The sequence below is a fragment of the Cynara cardunculus genome (genome assembly GCF_001531365.2).
Source record: "Cynara cardunculus var. scolymus isolate 2C chromosome LG 6, CcrdV1, whole genome shotgun sequence".
NCBI lineage: Eukaryota > Viridiplantae > Streptophyta > Magnoliopsida > Asterales > Asteraceae > Cynara > Cynara cardunculus.
This window is the reverse complement of record NC_037533.1, coordinates 16372830-16395097: the sequence shown is the minus strand read 5'-3', so window position 1 is coordinate 16395097 and position 22268 is coordinate 16372830. Positions and strand designations below refer to the sequence as shown.

Below are 22268 nucleotides of genomic sequence, written 5' to 3'. Positions count from 1 at the left end.
AATATATAAAACATAAAAAAAATAGTATTTTGAGAATAATAAAATGAAAGTTTAAATAGATCAAAATACAATAAATAAAATTTGAAAAAAGGATAAATATAAAGTGGGAGACATATTGATGTGTTACAAGAAAACTTCGTTTTTATGTTTAGGGAATAATGGTAAAATATAGACTTGTTTTAATTTATTCTACATGGTGGGTTGGAACACGTCTATTCACATATAATTTATGTCAAACATGTAACATTGTAATTCATATTTTATATGTCATAGGACAAAATCCAGACCGTGTAAAACAAGATAAGATGAAAAAAATAATCCTATATATGGTATGCCATAAAACAAAAATAAGATTAAAGGTTGTTTGTTTACCTTTTAATAGTTCTATTAAAAGTCAACTTCTAAATCGTTAAGAGATGAATCTTGTTTGACAAAAAAAATGTGACTCTTAATGGTTCTGAAATCCGCTGAATGATTTTGCATCCTGAACATCTCTTAACCATTCAACGCTCTAATTTTATTGTAAACAATTACCAAACAATTATATTTCATTTTGCATTATATCATAAGAGCCTCTTAATTATTATGACCACTTAATCATTCAACAACCACCAAACAGATCTTAGACTAAGGGGGTGTTTGAGATTTGCTTATTTGAAACAAATTATACTTTTCTATAAAAATGTTTATCAAATTATTATAAGTTATAATGATTTAACTTCTTCAAAAACTTTTATTACCGGTATAAACTGTTTATCAAAACACTCAAAAGTGTTTATTACCGATACCACACCAAAATAAGTTAATAAATTGTTTTTATAAACAACCCTAAACACCCTTAACATCGAAAAAAACCTAATTTTGTGGGACAAAAGTTTTAAGATCTTTTTCCCCACAAAAATAGGTGGAATAAGCATTTAGACCAAAAATCTTAAATGCAATCTATAAAGTCTCAAGTACTACCATTTTATACATAAATTTTAAAAATCTTTTAATTACAACTTCACATGCACAATTATTGATGCATACCACCAACAACATTCAAGTTGAAACTTACAACTTTGCTTTATTTCTTTTCAGTTTTTTTCTTTCCTTATTAAATTTTTTTTTTGGTATTTTCACACCATTATTTATTTATTCAAACTTTTATTTTAGCTAATTTTAGCTCTCCTTTGTAAAAAGATGGATATTGGTTTCTATTTTGGTTTGTATAATATAATTTATTTATTTTTTAAATGTATTCATTAGATATATGTTTTTCCTTCATTATAATTATTTGGATAACATAAGTGATTTTTATGACTGTATACAATAAAATTCGCCTTGATTCCTTATTTATTACATTGTACTTGATTACATACTGTTGCATCGCACGGATACACGATTATAAGGAATCGAGTTTAAATATTTCTAAAGATTCACGTTAAGATTGAATATTTAAATATAAATTTTATAATTTTTAATGAATAATTCAGGTTTGTTTGAAAATTTGATACCCCGCACCGTCTCATGCCTAAAACCTAAACTAAAACCTCATCGCCTCCATCCAAATCAAACGCGAGTTTGATCCTTCATCGCCTCCACTCGATTTCTTCAGGTACGATTTCTTCAACCATAGTTTTAGATTTCAGTTTTCTCAGCTTCTTCCAGACTCGATTTCCATGGTTCTCGACTCGACCGTTGTTGGAACGCCTACTGGACAGATTTCTTCAACCATGGTTTTCGGTTTCAATTTCTCAGTTTCTTCCAGACTCGATTTCCATGGTATTCGACTGGACTATTGTTGGAACGCCTCCCGGACAGATTTATTCAACCACGGAACTCGATTTCTGGGCACACACAATGCATTTATTTGGAAGCTTAATTTAGGTTGTTGTACTAATCACTTGTGTTTGATGCAGTGTGGCTGGTTTACAAGAACAATTTAGGGCACCAAGTGTGAATTATTTATTCGAAGATGGCTCGTTTCCGTAATGTAAGTATCTTACTCCAACTTTGTAGTTTGTGAAGATGATTAAATAGTGCAAGATGATAGTTTACTTGTTTACTTACGATCATCATATCCTAATTGTTAGAAATCATGTAAATGATGTGGATTTTTCAGAAGTAGAATCATTTTTGTTGAGATTAAATATGGTCATCGCTGTGTAAGACCCCAAAATATCATAGAAAGTTATTGGGTTTTAGATGGATATTGGTATTGTAGACGTGCTTTAAGGATGTGTTTTGTATACTGGATATGATAGAACAAAACAAGGATCAATGTTCCACTTTACTCTCATGTGGAACATGCAGGTTCCATCCCCTCCGTCTGAACAAGGTGGAACAAATCTATATTTTAACAATATAACTCAAGATAAAACCTAATTATCATCTAAAACATAAAATACGTCTCTTTCTATACATTTTATTCATTCTTTAAATTTTATTTATTGTATTTTATCCTCTTTAAACTTCATTTAAGGGTTGTTTGCTTACCTCTTAAAAGTTTCATTAAGAGGCAACCTCTGAATCGTTAAAGAAGTGAACCTTGTTTGGTAAACAAAAGTCTGCCTCTTAATGGTTCTAAAATCCTCTGAATGATTTTGTATTACGGGCCTTCCTTAACCATTAAGAGCCCTAATTTCATTGTGAACAATTACCAAACAATTATATTTCATTTTGCACTATATCATAAGTGCCTCTTAATCATTCTGATCACTTAATCATTCTGCACCAAATTATTCATCAACTGCCAAACAGCCCCTTAGTGTCCTCAAAATATTATTTTTATACGGTTTCTATATTCTGGTTAATTAATTAATATTAATAATAAAAGTAGTATAGAAAAGGTATAAAATAACAATTGGAAACTACATGAACTTTTTATATTGCTATCATTTTAATCATCTTGACGAAAACTTTCTAATGATATATTTTGTTATAAAAATATTTATTTTATTATAACTTAACAAATTATATAAATTGATCAAAATATATAAAATATATAAGCAACTCATTAAGGGTAAATTGGTCATTTTATATGTTCTGTCGTGTCCTCCGTCTTACCAAACACTGAACAACTGTTCTGTCATTAATCGTCCTATCTTGTCTGGATACCAAATGCACCCTAAGCAGTGATTGATTTGCTATAACAACAATGCCAGTTTCATCATACTCCTTCCTGTTCATTTTTGTAGACCTTAGGTGCAGTTCTTTTTTTTGAGGACTTTGATGATTCAGAGTCAAGGACTTGAACGTCGTAGTAATACAATTATTTGTCATTTTGTGTTTCAATCAGAAAAAGAAGGTGGCGTTTGTGAAACCCACAAAGAAGCAACCACAGCAGAATGTGGATCATGTAACGGGTGACAAGATACCAAGAAGCTTTGTGTTTTCGAGGTTGAAGTTGCCTGGTTCTCTCAAACAATTGCAAGCAGACTTGAGAAAGATGATGCTTCCATATACAGCTCTAAATCTAAAGGTAAACCATACTTGTCAATTCTGTTGAATGTCATTATTTTGAACTATGAAGTTACTGTGACTTAATATTATTACCCCAATTAATATACGTTGATTGATATATGAATTAGCTTGTTAGAACAATATATCTTGCATGCCACGTTTCTTTGGTGTTATAGATAGTTTTGATCTGTCACGTTTGATGTCTTTGACTGTAGTTGCATGAACTTCTGATGGTGATAACTCGTTTGGTTAATGGGATTTGGAATTGGATTCCATTCCAAAACCGCGTTTGGTTTATAGGAAAGTGACAACCATGGGATTTAGAAATCCCATGGGAGTAATTGGTATTTCACAGGACTTGTTTGGTAATAATGTTTTAAAATATGTTAAACACTTATTTTGTAATAATCAATTAATAAAAAAGGTAATTTTTTTTAATATTTTTTATAATTTGTTTTTTATAAATTATTTGTAAAGAATGGAATTTAATTCCATTCAGTATCCTACAAACCAAACACACTCAAGATTTCAAATCCTTCCAAGATATCCAAATCTCTCAAAAACATTCCATCAAACCAAACGGGCTCTTATAGGGGGCGTTTGGTTTGATGGAATGATTTTCAGGGATTTGGATTTTGTGGAAGGATTTGGAATCAGAGGGATTTGGAATATTTGGTGAGTTTGGTTTTGTAGGATTTGGAATGGAATTGAATGCTATTTTTTATCAAGAATTTATAAAAACAAATTATAAATAACTATGAAAAAATTAAATTACCTTTTCTGTTAATTGTTTATTATAAGACAAATGTTTTCAACATATTTTAAGACATCATTACACACAAATTCTACGAAATCCCGCAAAAATACCAACAACACCCATAGGATTTCAAAATCCTATGTTTTTGGGATTTCAATGAAATCCCAGGATTTCAAATCCAGGAAATCCTTCAAATCAAACATGGGACTGGAATGGAATTGAATTCCAGATCCTATCCAATCTTACAAACCAAACGGGATCTTAGGGTTCACATGTTCATAACTCCGCACCCCTATATATTCATAGGGTTATAAAATATTTTCTTTGAATCATTGGAATTTGATTTAAGATGCGTATAGATAACCAAAGATGGGTGGGTTGTTCATTCGTTATCTGATTTTCTTTTATCATGAGGGTGTGTGAGTTTTCAAGAAGCTTCTTTCAATTGTTGGCATTCTGCATTGTTGATCTTTATGCGGATGTGGTTATTGCAATTATGGTTTTCTAAACTGCAGGAGAAGAAACGCAACAACCTGAAAGACTTCTTGAACGTTGCAGGGCCTATGGGTGTTACACATTTTCTTATGTTATCAAAAACAGGAAGTTCCCCATACTTGAGAGTTGCAAGAACGCCACAGGGCCCAACTCTTACTTTCAAAATTCAGGAATACTCATTGGCTGTTGACATTGCTAACTCCCAGTTACGTCCAAGAGTACCAAAAGATCTATTCAAAAACCCTCCCTTGGTAATCCCCTAATGTTCATGCTTTCTTTATAGAGAAAGATTTATCAGCTATATATTATTGTTATCTTTTACCTTAGCTGTTTGATGCTTATCGAATGTTTTGAATTTGAATGGATATATATATATATATATATATATTGACAGATTGTGTTGTCTGGGTTTGGCACTGGCGAGCAACATTTGAAGCTGACAACCATTATGTTTCAAAACATTTTCCCTGCCATTGACATTAACACAGTGAGTATCTATCTCTTTCTTTTCGCTTATATATGCATCGGAACACTAGCTTCAACTTAGGGGCTGTTTGGTTGGTTTTTCATCAAGTCATGTATGGACAAAGTTGTCTGTTTGGATTAATCTGTCTCTACAGATTTTGAAGGTTTGTTTTTCGAAGGGTTTTTTCAAAGATGGAATGAGTGTGTTTTTTAATTGGCAGGGGCGGGTTTGAAAAAACTTGGCTTTCTGCATAAAGTTCCTCTCTAGAAGCTCACTGAATAAGCCACTACCAAACAGTCAATATCATTAAGCCACTACCAAACAGTCATGTATAGCTGACCGAATAAGSTGCGAGTCCCATTAAGCTTATTAAGCTGCTATTGATTGGTGTTAAATGTAATAATTGCAGGTTAAACTTTCATCATGCCAGAGAATCGTGTTACTTAATTACAACAAGGATACAAAGCTTATTGATTTTAGACATTATTCTATCAGATTGCAGCCAGTTGGTGTCTCACGTAGAATCAGAAAGTTTGTGCAGAACCATCAAGTCCCTGATCTCAGAACCCTTCAAGATGTCAGTGACTTTGTAACAAAGTACCTACCTCTCTCTCTTTCTCACATAATACAAAGCAAATTGTCTTATAATGTATAATGTGATTATATATAATATGTATGTATAATTTTTTGAAAAGGGCTGGTTATGGATCAGAAAGTGAAGGAGATGATGAAGCGGCAACAGTGAGCTTAACAACCGATTTTGGTAGAGTTAACAAGGCTTGTACTAAAAGTGCTGTGAAGCTTCAAGAAATTGGACCTCGGATGACTCTTCAGCTTATCAAGATTGAGGAAGGATTATGTTCTGGCACTGTCATTTTTAGTGAATACGGTAACTTTTCTTTTCTTTTCTTTTCCTCTTCCTATTATAATTTCACACTTCATCAAAATATAAATCAATACCCATGTCCCATGAACATTTGGTGGTAGTTCAATACAAATATCTGACCATTAGGTGATAATAGCTCCAATAATCGGCAATTGGCAATTGGCAAACCATAAGCTAGTTTATTGAAAAGTCCCTTTCGTTCAGCTATAAGCTAGCTTTCTGAAAAACCCTGTTTTGTTTGCCATAAGAGCATCTCCAATGGAGGTTCTTATAAGAACCCTTCTTTTTGCACTTTTTGTTGCCATCTCACTTCCAACTCATCAAATTAAGAAATCACATGAAAATCCACAACGGTGGTTCTTATAAGAACCTCTTTTTTGTGGGTTCCATTATTTTCACAACGTCAATAATTATTATAAAGTTGATACAATATATAAAAACTAGGAAATTGTTATTTCACACAGACTTCATGGTAAGAACCTTGCATTAGAGATGCTCTAAGTTAGCTTTTTGAAAAACACTGGAAATAGTGTTTCAATAACCTTAATGGGTTTTTTTCTTTTCAGTTATGGTCCTTGTATACTTTTGACATGTTTTTTTGGAGAGAGAAAAAGCATACAAATCATCTATTTGGGCTCCAAAAGAAAAAATGGTGTATTAGAATAGCCCTTGGTTTGGATCTATATAGCATCAAGGATGTTCCATATATGACTTCTCCGGTCGGGGAACGCACTAAATATTTACCTAAACCGATAGGCCCTTGAGTCGATCCCACGTTAGCTCCAAGATGTTGGTCTCTAACTAGAAAAGTAAATGCTTGAGCTTGAGAAGCTTCTGGTCCAGTGGGTCTGTAAAACTCACTAGGATAAGCGGTATTGTTGAACCAAACAAAACAAGCAGCAATAAAACCAAAGACAGATATAGCATAAGTAAGCCTCTCCAGACCATACAAGTGCGTGTCGAGCCCATGCGAAGGGTTTGGTTAAGATATGCCAAATTCCACCAAGTATACTAATGGAACCTCCATACATGGCCGCCGATTATATCTTCCAAATCGTCTACAGTAACAATCCATCCTCCCCCCAAAATACATCATTATTGTATACTCTTTCATATATATGGCGCAACCCAATTCTTATTTTTTTTGAATAGAAATACCTAAAAATAACACAAATGCTAACAAATTACCTCTTGAGAGTGATATATGTTGTATATGTAAATCCAATGAGTTGTATGAGAAAATGGAAATTATAGGTACTTTTATTTTGTTTGTTTATTGCAGAAAATAGTGACGGAAAGAAAGACGAAGGAAATGAAGAGGTCGACGATGACGATGATGATGATTCCGAAGGAGATGCCGAGGGAAATGAAGAAGACTAGCTCCATTTCGGTATTTGCCGCAATAGTAAATGTTGGCCTTTGCTTCCATTTCTGTGCCAGATACTAAATGCGTAGCTAACCAGTCTTTGGAGTGTCTGAATATCAATTTTTGTTCCCTTATTGTAAACTTTACTTTACCTGCATCTCGTAAATCTGACATCGCAAGGCACTTTTTCTTACGGTTGTCATATATTTCTGACGTATCTTAACGGAAAAAAAGATGACACAATTTTTCTAACCGGAAGTTGTGTGCCGCAAAAGATTGCCGCCTGAGGGCGATGTGGTGGATTATTTCATTTGCCCTTGGTTCAATTTTAGATGTCTACAACAGTTGTGATTGATATCTTACTGTCGCAAATTGTTGAGATTAGTCTGCCTTTTTTATAGGTTGCATGTTTTATTATGTTTTTATGAAGTGGGATTTTAAATATTTGAAGATTAATATAAAAAATCTTTGAAGATATGACAAATCAAATTACTGTAATTTGAGAGCAAGCATATTTTTGTTTTTAACATCTTGGACAAATTGAATGAAAAAGTAACGTATTTTAATTTGATTTTTGTTTTGGTAACGTGCTTTTAGAATTTTCATTTTGGTATCTAAGACGTAAAAATTTAAATATTAAGTATCCGGGTAAGTGGTTGAAGCATTAATCGGTTATCATGTTGATGTGTTAAATGATATGGTATTCAATTCGGTATTATTTGTTGACGTGATTAGTGACATGAATTTTTTAATCTAAAATTAATCTTCAACCAGTTACCTGGGTACTTAAACGTTTAAAATTTTATATCTTAGTTACCAAAATGAAAGTTTTGGAAGTACATTACCCAAAATAGAAATCAAGTTAAAATACATTACTTTTTCATGCAATTTAAATCTTTTATGAAAGTTGTATTTCTTGCATTGGAAGTTTTTTATGTGTAAGATTGTAAATTTACCCATGATCATAGATGGAAACTATATATCAATTGCATTTAGAAATGGATTAAAACATAAGTGTTTGACACGATTGTTTTCTTGAATCGTGTAAAAGTTGGATCTTTTTACACACTTGTATCATAGCTCGATATAAATATATGATCTTTTTTCGCCGTTGGTTTGTAGAACCGAGTAGAAATGTAAGCTTTTTACATCGTTGTTTCGTACAACATTGTAAAAGCATAATCATATTATCTGGAGGTCTCAGATTCAAATCCAAGAAGAAATAAAAATCCCCTTGTGGTCACGGAGGTTCAAATGCGGTGACTCCGGGCTATCTGCAAAGCAGGTGGTCGCCTTGGAATTAGTCGGCTCACATAAGGGGTTGGATATTCAGGTTAATAAAAAAAGCATAATCTTGTTACAGGTTGTTTCGTAGAACGTGTAAAAAGGTGATTGTTATTTCGTAAAACGTGTAAAAAGGTTATTGTTATTTCGTAGAAACATGTAAAGATGTCATCTTTTTATACAGTTGCTACGTGGAAATAGTGTAAAAATGTGACTTCTTTTTCATAGTTGTTCCATAAAATAGTGTAAAAACCTGTACTTTTGTCATGGTTGTTTCGAAAAATGGTACAAAAACATGATGTTTTTAAACAAGCGATTCATATAAACATGTTAAATGTGAGCTTTTTACCGAGTTGTATTAAAAAACGGTGTAAAAACATAAGCTTTTGTTATTTAATATGTGACAAATAATTAAACAATTTTTAAAGACTACACATCAATTCAAATGTTGTAATTACAAAGTACCACGGAAGGATTAGTATGGTAGTCACTCACATTACCAAGGTGAAATGGGGTTTTCAAAAGTACTTATCAATTTATTATAAGTCAGAAGGATTTAACTTCTTCAAAAACTTCTTATTACCGATTTGGTACCGGTATAAGTTATTTATCCAAACACTCAAAAGTACTTGTTACCGGTACCACACCGGAATAAGTCAATAAGTTGTTTTTATAAGCAATCCCAAACACCCCCTAAGAATTGAATGGATAAAATCAAACGAATACAATATATCCTAAAAAATATAGGATCGGGATAAATGCAGACTTATCATCTATTTTGGTATAATAATAATTTTCTATAAATATCCCGGCTTGTATAAAAAGTATGGAGAATAAGGAAAAAAAGAACCATCGTTAATAAGGAGCCGTTTGCTAAACGCTTATTCGATAAGTGCTTACCGAGTAATTTTCCTTACCGGATGAACATGACAAGAGTAAAAAATCTTACCCAATAAGAGCCAATGATAAAGATGGGGAGTCTTAGGGGCCATTTACCAAACACTTATCTAGGTAAGTTTTACCGGCAAAATTCAACATTATCACTTACTTACCGGGTAAGATTTTAATCCACCAAAATGGTATCAAATGTAATAATTTACCCGATAAATGCTAACCGTGGTAAGAGTAAGCGCTTACCTGGATAAACGTTTGGTAAATGGCCCCTTACTCGGTAAATGAGGGTAATGACTCCTAATGATAAGTGCTTACCGGATAATTTTTTTTTTGATTAACCTGGATATCCAACCCGCTATGCGAGCCGACTAATCCCAGGGCTACCACCTGCTTTGTAGATAGCCCGGAGTCACCACATTTGAACCTTCGTGGCCACAAGGGGATTCTTATTCCTCCTTGAATTTGAACTGGAATCTCCTGGTACTTTTGACTTTTGGAGCCAAACTCAAACCAATCAGGCACCACCCTTATGGTTGCTTACCGGGTAAATTGTTGCATACGATACCATTTTGATGTACTACAATCTTACCCAGTAAAATAAATTATAGCGTTGACTCCTAATGATAAGTATTAGAGTGAACTATGCTTTTGGTCCTTGTGGTATGTCGAAAATCATGGCTAAAGTCCCTATACTTTAATAAGATGTGTGAGTTTATTTGTTGTATACAAATATTATATACTCCCAAAAAAAGGATGATATAATAACTTCTTCATATGTGAAGAAATACCAAAAATAAAGAGGTAAAGAAGCCTTGAAAGTAAATGAATAAACATCAATTATTTAATTTCACAAACTTCAAAGAATTGAACAAGAAAACTACTTCCTATAAAATCCGAAGTAAAGAATGCAGCAATGTTTGCAATTCCTTAACATATTTGAATAATTTGAATCAAAATAAATCCATCAGTTTCATCCCTTAATTCACAAATGCAAGAGGGGTGCTGTTGCTGCAAATGCCATCTCAGGATGGATGGGTAAGGTTTACTCTCCTTCACTCAAAATTGGGACAATCAATGGGTTCATCTGTGCAAGATAAACAATTGCCCACCTGCCAAATCCCAAATAAATAGCTAAGTTTTTTTTTTGGATATGAATCCCGGCAAATTACGACTGTAATATCCTGATAAACTCGGCGGCCTCAATTGATGTGGACGCCTGGAACTGAACCTAGGCAGATGGGATATTCTACTAGATCCTCTGGGTCTCAACCACTACGCCACAACCCTTGTGGTTAAAATTAAGTTTTAATATAAAATGAACGGGAGTTAGCAACCCTTTTTAAAGTCCCGTAGCGGGGGACGCGGCGGGGTAAGTGACGTATAGTGAAGCGGATATAGAAATTTTTCAGAGTGGCATCACAATTTTTTGTATAAAAACATCTGAACTTTTAATGTTCATGGTTTCACCCAGAAAAACTTATGGTTGCACATTTTTTAAGGTCCTAAAAATATTTATACTTAGCCTCATCATTTTAGTGGTTTCATAGGCAACCACCCTCGTAAGGGTAGGTCCACGCCTGAACACAATGACCAAACTAAATAAGTCCAGTATATCTCATGCAAATGTGGGGTCTAGGAGATGGAATATATGCGAACTTATAGTAAGGGTGTGTTTGGTATGCAAAACGGGACATAACATAAAAATGTTTGGCATGACATTAGATTGGGAAAGGCAACATTTTTTGGTCCTACCTAAATAATTGGAACAAAAATCAAGAAGATGTGACAAGATTGGTAAATTACTAAACTACCTATGTCAAATTAAAACCATATAACCTTTTATAATTCTTTCACCCACCTACCTCACTCTCGCTCGTCAAGTCCATTCTTGTCTAGTTACATCCACGTACCAAACACACCCAAAGGGGGTAGAGCGGTTGTTTCAATAATAACCCATAGCTTGTGAAAACTGTGCGAGATAAAGAAATCTAGCCCACAAAGTTCTAAGAATTTGAAAATATGAAAGGAAATCGAAAGTGATTAACTTGAGACTAGAAAGGAAGCTATGCCGAATTTTGAAAAAGAAAACTGTCTTCAAAACATAAAACCATAATTAGGAACAAGGAAACATAGAAAAGATATGAAAGACAGCCATGGTCTTCTGCAAAAATTGGGTATAACAAGGAGGCAAGGAAACCGAACATATTCTTTATATTATTAAGCATCTCCAAAAGAATCTCAAATGGAGATTTTGGAGTTCTTCTTGCATTTTCCTGCTCCAATAGGATCCTCAAAAGTCAAAACATGGTCCAAAATGAGATTTTACTAAAACTGGTGACTTATAAGTAGGTGCAAGCTACCAAAGGGTCATTAGCCTAACGGTACCCGGGTTTCTAGCCTCCTAGGAGGTCGAGGGTTCAAAATTTAGCTATGGATGCTTACCGGGGTTGACAGCTCCCTTGTTGCTGAAATCTCACCACATATGAATAGTGTGCGTGAGTATTTGTCGTATATAAATATTATTTACTTCAATATAGAAGGTAGCTGCAGGCTTTCCCTCTTGTGTTCAGTTTTGATCAATTTCCAGCACCCGGAACCTGAATTTTGGCTAATGTTTTCGAACTAGCAGCCTAAGTGATACAGACTAGCCTATGAGTGGTGCTACCTAGGTCCCAGATGAAACTTGCATAAATGCATTAATGTTGTTTCTTATGGTCGTATGTAACCCCATGTTATGCGTCAATGAAGCATCATAATTATAACATAGGAGCAGAACACCGGACCACTCAACACCGGTGTTCTGCTTAACATAAAGAGTTATCTTATCATTACCATATAACTCGTTATGAGAGCAAAACAACGTTTTTATCTTGATAAAAAGTTGCCACTATATATACTCAATTACTCATAGATGATCCACACATGAGGGAAAAGGCTTCTAGAGGTTGAGATATTAACAAAATGACAAGATACTATATTATGTTCAAATTTAAAAAAAGGAGCAAAACTTACATCATCCAACAGCATATGGTAGCAGTAATCACCAATGTAAGGTGGAACCTGCAACATAAAGACATGTTAATATTTATCAAAGTTGTGATATGAACTTTGTGTATATGTCATTAGTCACTGAGATATACTGTGATAATAGTAAACCTAACACATCCATCAAACTCATTCGGCTATGTACTTCTTTGTGTAAGCGGACACATATTAAACACATCCAGCCAGACTTAAAATGAATGGTAAATGGTACTGATTAGCCACTAATCTAACATAGATACTTTGGATAGTTATATTGTAATATTTGTCCCATGACAACTTTATGATATGAAAGGCTTTCAAATGATAGAAGAATATGCAGAGAACCAAAATCATCATAGCCAGATAAAATAGAATAGAGAAATTGACCAAAATAGAAAATCTACTCAACCAAATTCACTTTTAGCCACTTTTGGCATCAAATTCCCATTTTAGCCAAATTTTACGCAAATGCCTTGCCTATTTGCATAAAGCCTATTTTCAAATTAATTTTTTTTTACGCAAATGGGGATCCTTATGCAAATTTTTTATGCAAATTTGTGTGAAGATTTTTTTTAAATCTGAAAATAGGCGTTATGCAAATGCCTTACGCATTTGCGTAAACTCCAGCTAAAATGGGAATTTGATTGAAAAAATTGCTACAAAGTGAATTTGGTTGGAAATATTGGCTATTTTGGTCGATTTCCCAATAGAATAATATCCAATGGCTATGTATTCAAGAACTGTTCAAATGATTTCACAACAAGACACTCAGTATACATGATGCATCCATGTTTTGAGGAATCACAAACTGCAGTTGAAAGTCTGTTATAGAGAGTAACAACAAAGGATGCCTAATGCAAAGCCATGGATCTAAGTACCGACTTTTTACAGTGCAACAATGGAAGATGGTTGGTCCAAGTTTTTTTCGTTTCAAGCAACTGTTTCACACAAGTTTCTACTCAGACAACAACCAATTTCAACCAGTTTCATATGATGCAGCTCAACTTACCAAATTTAAAACAACTTAAGTGAAAAAGAAAGGCTATATGGAACTTTTAGCATAGCAGTTGGTCCTAGAAGGCTTCATTAAGATAGTAGTGTGATCAAGAGTACATAATTCATAGTTTTTGGTATAAGTGATTGAATAGTTCCTAAAATCAAGGACTTTCTCCGAATTCACTAATCTTTGGATCAATGTTTTCAAAACTGAAAAACACGATCAGATGTTTGGTTTCAATTGAACAAATATCAAGCACAAATTTAACAAATTCAATCAATGAAGTAATGTCGACCAACAGCAATCACAAACAATCATAACACCACATTCATATGAAATCGTGCATATATACACAATATCAAGAACAACATAGCATTGACCACATCTAAAACCAACTGAAGTAAAATCAAAGCTTACAGGTTCGCCGAGGGGCCTTTATTGCAGCAGATTCGAGTGCAGAAACACGCAATTATTCCGATCACAATGAAAATTAGGGTTGTAAAGATAAACCCCATCGTTAGATCGATATCGCCAATCAAATCCGACACTCGTGTGCTAAATCTAATAAATCACACAAAATTAATCGAATTAGAACAACAAAAATCACCCAAGTTTTGTACAGTAATCAAAGAGAGCATAATAATCAATGGAGGATAGAGTAACGAACCCGATCTCCGGCTACCGGCGACGCTTCCTTGTGGTTGCTCGGAGCTCCTCTTCGAAACAGATTTTTAACTTATCAACTACCTTCCAAAGATCCGACCCGATAAACCTTTTGACGGCTTGTTCTTTATGGGCTTTGGCCCAATAACACTAATTGGGCCTTCAACTTTATTGGACCAATATTCGTATTCAGCTAAATAAATGGAACAAATTAATTATTGTATTGAAAAAATGAAAAGTTAAACAAAAAAATTATAATTTTTTATTAAATTCAATACTGTCACTTACTTATTGGATAAGATTTTAGTCTACTAAAATGACATTATATGCAACAATTTACCCGGTAAACGCTAACCGTGGTAAGAGTAGTCACACTTACTTATCGGGTAAGACTCCTGGTCCTTGCTTCGCTCTTACCAGGTAAGATTCTTGGTCCTTACCATATTCATCCGGTAAGGTAATGTGACTTGGTAAACATTTACCCGGGTAAACGTTTGGTAAACGGTCCCTAAGTGGCCCTTTACCAGATGTTTATCTGGGTAAGTGCTTACCAAGTGACATTACTTTATCGGATGAACATGACAAGAACCAAAAAAATCAAGAGCGAAGACAAGGATCGTGAATCTTACCTGCCATGTGAGAGCGACGATTCTTACCACGGTTAACATTTACATGGGTAAATTGTTGCATATGATGTCACTTTGGTAAACTAAAATCTTACCCAGTAAGTAAATGATATTACTGAATATTACTACTAAGCACTTACCGGATAAATGTTGGGTAAACCGCCCCTAAAGTCTCTAAATATATCTTTAAAAAAATTAACCAAAAAAACGATATGTAACGGGTTATAAAGCTTTTAAAGTAAAAAAAGATCAAATTAGTTTTACCGCTTCCAAATCTTACGCCTTTCAAACCTCTTGAATCCATCGTTATTGTTCCCTCTTGGCGTCCTATCAGCATCCGCTCTCCATTACAGTCCATCATTGCCGTTAACCCCTACGTTTGATCTTTCTCCGTTTAATATGTTTCCTTTTAGTATTTATTGATGTTTGTAATTGAATTCAGTAAAGTGAATTTTTTTTTTTGCTATATATTTAAGGACAAATTGTATGAAAAAGTAATGTACTTTAACTTGATTTCTATTTTGAGTAACGTACTTTCAAAACTTTCATTTTGGTACCTAAGATGTAAAGTTTTAAACATTTAAGTACCCGGATAACTGGTTGAAGACTAAATTTAGATTAAAAAAATTCATGTCACTAACCACGTCAGTAAATAATACTGAGTTGGATATCACATCACTCGTCACATCAGCATGATAACCAGTTAATTATTCAACCTGTTACCCGAGTATTGAAATGTTTAAAACTTTACATCTTGGGCAACAATTACCAAAATGGAAGTTCTTAAAGTACGTTACCCAAAATATGAATAAAATTAAAGTACGTTATTTTTTCATGCAATTTGCTCTTTATTTAAAACAAATTTATTTGTTTTGATTGATATTTTTATTTTGCTTTTATAGTAGAATTTAACATGTGTGAAATAATGCTTAAAGAGTATAAGTTTCTTTATAATTATATCTTTTAGATATAACTTATTTTTATAACAATAGGTTTTCGAACGTAACCGTTTTTAATTTATACTTTGGAGACGTGAAGAAGTTCGTTTGCATGTCGGGATGAGGATATAACGATGTCGACCTAATTTGAAACACGTAGAAACAGTTTTCAGATTTTTATAAATTCTTTCTGGTGTTTCAAATTTTCTTTCGTATTAGAAATTATAATTCCTGGTCTTTGAACCTTTTTTTATTAACCTGGATATCCAACCCGCTATGCGAGGCGACTAATCCCAGGGCGAGCATCCACTTCGCGGGTAGTCCAAAGTCACTGTATTTGAACCTGCGTGCCTACAAGAGGATTTTTATTACTCATTGAATTCGAATCTGAGACCTCTAGACACTTTTGATCTTTAGAGTCCAAGCTCAAACCAATCGGATACCACCCTTATGGTTAATATAACAGTCTTTACAAAACATAAATACAATATATAGTAGCCACTAAAGAGGTGGTAACTGTATATGTCAAAAGACGTATGTACGAGTTTTAAAAGATGCAAGGCTAATCAACAGATTTTGTCGAGAAATATTACATTTTTAGGTCAAGATGTTGATTGTGAGATCTTGAATTTACGTACTAGATCTTTTGATATATCTGAATATCGATGACGATACCCATAATTTGTATTTGTTTATAAATTCTCCTTGTCGAAGGTTGATATGTAACTTAGAGCATATTTTACAGATATCTTATAATTTCTCTAAAATAAAGAAGTAAAAGTTAAAATCTTACAAAAGTTTGCATTCAATTCTAACAGGTTCTCTATTTTATAGATTTCAACAGTCATATTATTAAAATACTGTATAAATCTATTATCTACATACATTGATCGAGCAATAATAATAAATTATAGAAAAATATCTGAACCGTTAGTTTTCTTTATGTAGATTTTACAGAAGGGAAAATTGAATTAAAAAATATCGTACTTTAACTTGATTCTTATTTTGAGTAACGCACTTTCAGAACTTCCATTTAGGTACCTAAGATGTATAAGTTTTAAACATTTAAGTACCCGGGTAACCGGTTAAACATGTTAATGTGGTATCCAACTCAATATTATTACATTTTTTAAAATAAAATTAAAATACAAAAAATTAAAATCTATTAAAATAAAATTATAATTTTTTTTGTGTGTTAAAATGAGTAAACTGAAATGAGTTTGTTCTTGATAAAACCAACCGCAGATTCATACTCGTTAAGCACTTTCATGTCTACACCACTTCTGATCAGCGGCGGAAAGAACAACCAAAAACCGGTGGCCGCCACGAACCCCACCGTCAACGGCGTCGATACAAACTGTGGTAACCGCCACCGCCTACCTGCCAGATGTCTCTTCACAATCATCTCCACCACCACACAGATTCCATGGATCATGAAGAATGATGTCATCTCCCACGTAGGCTTCTCACGTGACAGTTGGTAAACGAACAATTCGTGCATCAATCCCGAAACAAAGAACGACGCAATTACGCCGGCGTGTGGCGCCCAATAATGGCCGGCAAAGGTTAGCCGGACGGGTTTGTATATGGTGTGGCGCAGCGTATTTGTTACCAAGAGGTTCCATCTTCCCCAAAAATTTTGTATCGATGTAGCAAAATAAGGCTCGTTGGACGACGGTTCGAGCTCAAATCCGGTCAATAACATCACGAGAGAGTTGGCCACGGCGGCGACGATATCGATTATTAGAAACAACAAAACACAGTAGATTACCAACACGATCTTCGGATGAAACTGATATCTGTAATTCTGGACTAGACTTGCAAGTATGGAGAAAATCAGGATCCGACACCCTAATTTGAACAGAAATCTCTCCGGCGAACTTTTGACGGAGGCGGAACGATCGGAATCTGAATTTTTCGTTTTGATTGGTAAGGAAGCGACGGTGATGAATCGAAGAAGCGAATCAGAAGGTTGAAACGGTGATGGATCGAGATCGAACGCGAATCGGAGGAGTTTGAAGTTTGTAAGCCAGGTGGTGAAGGAGAAGGAGACGGCGGTGGGGAAGAGGAAGGAGCAGCGGAGAGGAAGAATGGCAAAGAGGTAGAAGATTGGAAAAAGAGAGATGAACCTGAAAATACCTTTAGAGAGCTTTGAAGAGAAGAAATAGCAGTAGGAAAGCGATGCAGTGAGTGTTGATATGTAGAAGACGCTGTTCTTGAAGACAGCTTCCATGGCGTCGGTGTGTTTGATTTGCAGAAGAGGAGGGTTAGGTCAATGAAGAAGATGGTGTGGAGGGATTTTTCATTTCAAGTCCTGATTCTTTTTGACATATTTGTATAAGATTGAATTTTCTATTTGGAGTAAACGACAAAATTGGTTGGTCCGTCAAGAATCACACTTTCCGTTTATTTTTTAACCGACGTTAAAAATTCTGTTAAATTAGAATTACTTCAAGGTTTGGTATGTAATTTAATTGAGTAATTATAAATTTGGTATATATGATTTGTCAAAATTAACATATATGCAGTTTTAAAATTACAAGATGGCTATAGCTGTTTCTACAAGGAAAACTGACTGATATAATCATTTTTTTATCTGTAATTGATCTTCTAGCTATTTTTCTTCTTACTTTATCCAAATGTCACTACTTTCATAATTGGCGGAGATAGCTAAAAAAAATTACAATTTATGTCCAAGTCGGGAAGTGTCACCTCCATGACTTACAAACCTGGGCAGAAATCAGAGACGGACCCAGAATTTTTTTCAAACGGTGGCACCGTTGACTATAGGAAAAAAATATAGAGAATTTTTTTTTTTTCAAATTGTGGCACCATTTGACTAAAAGAAAAAAAATGTACATACTTTTTTTTTCCTTCCAAATGGTGACACAATTTGACTAAGAAAATAACACTAACTGGATTCGAACTTGGGTCTGTAGTGGAATAAAAACTTTGCAAACCAACTCTACCAAATAAAACTTGTTTTCATTGTAGTTCCAAAATACATACGGTGACACACAACAAATTAATACGATTGCACCTTTTATGAACCTATTTTTTTTTTACCTTCGACGGAGGAATAATACAGTGGCACGTGCCACTGTGTGCTCTACTATAGGTCCGTCACTGGCAGAAATTACGGAGATGCCACCTACAGACCTGGGTTGATATTGTAATTTTTTTTTGTCTTTTAGCTACCTCCGCAAATTAAGGACGTGCCAATTATAGAATAATGACATATGGGTAAAGTAGGGAAATGAATAGCTAAGAAGATCAACCCATAAGAGAGGAGTAGCCATTTCGGTCAATTTCCATTTGCAAAATCGGCCAAATTTAATGCCTCATTCTAATGTTTAATATAAAATTCCGTTAAATAAAGAAGAAGTTCGTCCTTTTTATCCATTTTTTACCTAAACAAAAATCATAAAACTAATTTTGATTGGGTAAAACTCAAAAAGATCGATAAAAGGCCAAAAACGCCCATCGTTTAAACGAATTTCTTGACCAACGCTAGAGGAATGAATCAAATCCTGACGTTTTTGCAAACCATGATTATCAACTTGTAATTACGAGACAAAACGAAAAATGTTATTTTCGATAAATCACAAGGACCAAATTTGTAGTTTACTCGATTTTTATTTTCTACAACTTATATATCTAAACTATTTGGGTTTAGGCTGATGTCTGATTGGTTTGAACTTGACTCCAAAGGTCAAAAGTATCTGGAGGTCCCAGGTTCAAATCCAAGGATGAATAAAAATCATCTTGTGGCCACGGAGGTTCAAATGCGGTGACTCCGGGCTATTTACAAAACAGGTGGTTGTCCTGGAATTAGTCGGCTCACATAGTGGATTGAATATTCAAGTTAATAAAAAAAACTATTTGTTGAACTATATTATCTGTTGTGATCTAAAAAAAAAATTTAACGGTTGTTAAAATTAAACTTGGTAAAAAAAAACCTTATGGTAATTTATAGAACATAAATTCAAATGTAATGGTTTGTATAAAAAGTTATAAAAGTATATTGATATGTATTGATTATTCAATGTATAAGCACTCATTTGCTATTTCTAAGACAACTAATTTTACTTTTATGTCTCAATTTTGAGTCATTTATCATCTTATTTTTCCATTTCTTGTGTCATGAAACTAAAAGTTGTGATTTACCTGTTTTATTTACATGCGTCTTAATTAAACTTATTGGTCTATCTGGCTTATTCGCACAGCTCATTTGGATTGTTTACTTACGACTTATTCGCACAGAACATGACTTAATCGCACAGATAGAAATGATGTGTTGTCCCCATTCAACCACAAAAATGACACCCCTAACATTTTCACAACATTGATTGGCTCGTTTGTGAGGTATTTTTGGAAAGCTTAATGAAAACAGGCATGGAACATGAATTCATTCAGACTTTTTGTTGCTTGAAGATCAAGTTATGATAACTTTGGATGACCAAGATTGTTGGTGTACTTTATGCCTTAAATAGGACAAAGTAGTTAAGTGTTTAAATGTACTTTTGTTGACTTTAAGGGGTTCATATGACCAAAATAGCCCTGTATTTATAAATGATTACATTTTTAACCTTAAAATTGAAAACTGTTGCACACCACACGCCCACACGGTGCGTATAGGAACTTTAATGCAATTAAAACAAATAGAGGGACCGAGGCTGACCACGTAAATTACAATAATAGTTCTCTAGGTTTATCAAATTTTTTGATTTTTGCCATTATTTTTCCAAAATCGTAAATATGGTCACTAAAGTTTTAGATTTGCTGCAGAAATGGTCCATTAACGTTAGATGATGGACATTTTTTGTCTTTTTATTGACTTTTTTAACGAGTCCTTATAATATATGTATAACTTATTAAAATATTTATTTACAAAAAAGTAAAGAGAAAAAAAAAAACCCAACCCCATCTTCAGGCCCTCCTCCAAACTCTAACGAGGTTACGACTATATCACTGTATCATTATCTTTATAAAAATTATATTGTTAAGCCAAAAAATTATATTTTATTTTACACTATATTATGAGAGTCTCTTAATCATTTTAACCACTTAGTCATTGTGCACCTAACCATGCAACAACTACCAAACAACCCCAATTGCAGAGTAATGACATTTGGGTAAAATAGGGAGAGGGATAACTAAGAAGATCAACCCATAAGAGAGGAGTAGCCATTTCGGTCAATTTCCATTTGCAAAATCGTCCGAATTTAATGCCTCATTCTAACGTTTAATATAAAATTATGTTAAATAAAGAAAGATGTTCGTCCTTTTATCCATTTTTTACCTAAACAAAAATCATAAAATTAATTTTGATTGGGTAAAACTCAAAAAGATCAATAAAAGGCCAAAAACGCCCATCGTTTAAACGAATTTCTTAACCAACGCTAGAGGAAGGAATCAAATCCGCGCGTTTTTGCAAATCATGATTACCAACTTGTAATTTCGAGACAGGACGAAAAATGTTATTTTTGATAAATGTTATTTACTTGTAATTTCGAGACATGACGAAAAATGTTATTTAACTTGATTCCTATTTTGGGTAACATACTTTTAAAACTTCTATTTTGGTACCTATGATGTAAAATTTTAAATATTTAAATACCCGGATAACCGGTTATCATGCTGATGTGGAGAACGATGTGGTATCCAACTCGGAGTTATTTGCTGACGTGGTTAGTAACATAAAATTTTTTAAATCTAAAATTAGTATTTTTTTTAATTTAAAATTAATTTTCAACCGGTTACCTAGGTACTTAAATGTTAAAAACTTTACATTATAAACACCAAAATAGAAGTTCGAAAGTACATTACCAAAAATATAAATCAAATTAAAATACGATATTTTTTCATACAATTTACCCAATTACAATATTTTTATATAAAAGAATTAGCTATTATGTAATGCTCCTTACAATTTTTTGCTATTACTTCCACCATCCAAATATAATTTTCGGATATAAAATTCAAATTAAATATATAAAATTCAGTAGGTTGTTCATGTTATCTATGATTCATTAAAAAATAATTAAAAAAGTAAAATAAAATCGCCAATAAAAACTAAGTTATTTAACAACAAACATACAACGTCTTTAAATTATTATTTTGAAAAAATTCACGATGCAGATTCATACAATATATAAAATTTGATCACTCATTCAGCCAACCACCTGATGATGAGTCAGGTTGTGAATACCTGTGGTACGGACCAGAGGCAAATCCCGTCGAATCCGTATGGAACCCAGGTCCATGCAGGGCTGGACCATAACTCATCAACCTCTGATTAGTGATAGACGGTTCAGCCCCCCGCCCCATACTCATCCTAGGGTGGTTCAGCTCGTTCAGTTCCGGCCGCCCTATACCCATCCTAGGGTGGTTCAGCTCGTTCAGTTCCGGCCGCCCTATACCCATCC

The 22268-nt window shown here is 33.7% G+C and overlaps 4 protein-coding genes across 7 annotated transcripts in view; 1 reads left to right on the top strand and 3 right to left on the bottom strand.

Moving 5' to 3' along the window:
• The first annotated feature begins 1544 nt into the window (after positions 1 to 1544).
• Positions 1545 to 7570, top strand: LOC112514931 (peter Pan-like protein). Its single transcript, XM_025121573.1, has 8 exons — positions 1545 to 1597; positions 1902 to 1975; positions 3281 to 3463; positions 4717 to 4947; positions 5091 to 5183; positions 5572 to 5759; positions 5858 to 6051; positions 7331 to 7570. Exons 2-8 carry the CDS (start codon positions 1958 to 1960, stop codon positions 7426 to 7428), a joined length of 1005 nt encoding a protein of 334 aa, XP_024977341.1. The 5' UTR covers positions 1545 to 1597; positions 1902 to 1957; the 3' UTR covers positions 7429 to 7570.
• A 2784-nt stretch (positions 7571 to 10354) lies between these two features.
• LOC112514652 (V-type proton ATPase subunit e1-like) lies at positions 10355 to 14351 on the bottom strand. Its single transcript, XM_025121238.1, has 4 exons — positions 14281 to 14351; positions 14031 to 14174; positions 12605 to 12652; positions 10355 to 10701 (listed from the first exon to the last, which is right to left on the bottom strand). The coding sequence occupies exons 2-4, from the start codon at positions 14126 to 14128 to the stop codon at positions 10635 to 10637; spliced, it is 213 nt and encodes a 70-aa protein (XP_024977006.1). The 5' UTR covers positions 14129 to 14174; positions 14281 to 14351; the 3' UTR covers positions 10355 to 10634.
• Positions 14352 to 17035: 2684 nt separating this feature from the next.
• On the bottom strand, positions 17036 to 18073 carry LOC112514207 (probable long-chain-alcohol O-fatty-acyltransferase 5). The gene has a single exon (XM_025120536.1). It carries the CDS (start codon positions 18071 to 18073, stop codon positions 17036 to 17038), a length of 1038 nt encoding a protein of 345 aa, XP_024976304.1.
• A 3831-nt stretch (positions 18074 to 21904) lies between these two features.
• LOC112514039 (protein ENHANCED DOWNY MILDEW 2-like) overlaps positions 21905 to 22268 on the bottom strand; it is a 16858-nt gene continuing 16494 nt past the window's right edge. For all 4 annotated transcript variants that reach the window (XM_025120332.1, XM_025120335.1, XM_025120333.1 and 1 more), the window contains one exon: positions 21905 to 22262. In XM_025120332.1, the coding sequence (XP_024976100.1) occupies positions 22006 to 22262 (257 nt within the window). In that variant the 3' untranslated portion in view covers positions 21905 to 22005. The remainder of the gene's footprint in view (positions 22263 to 22268) is intronic.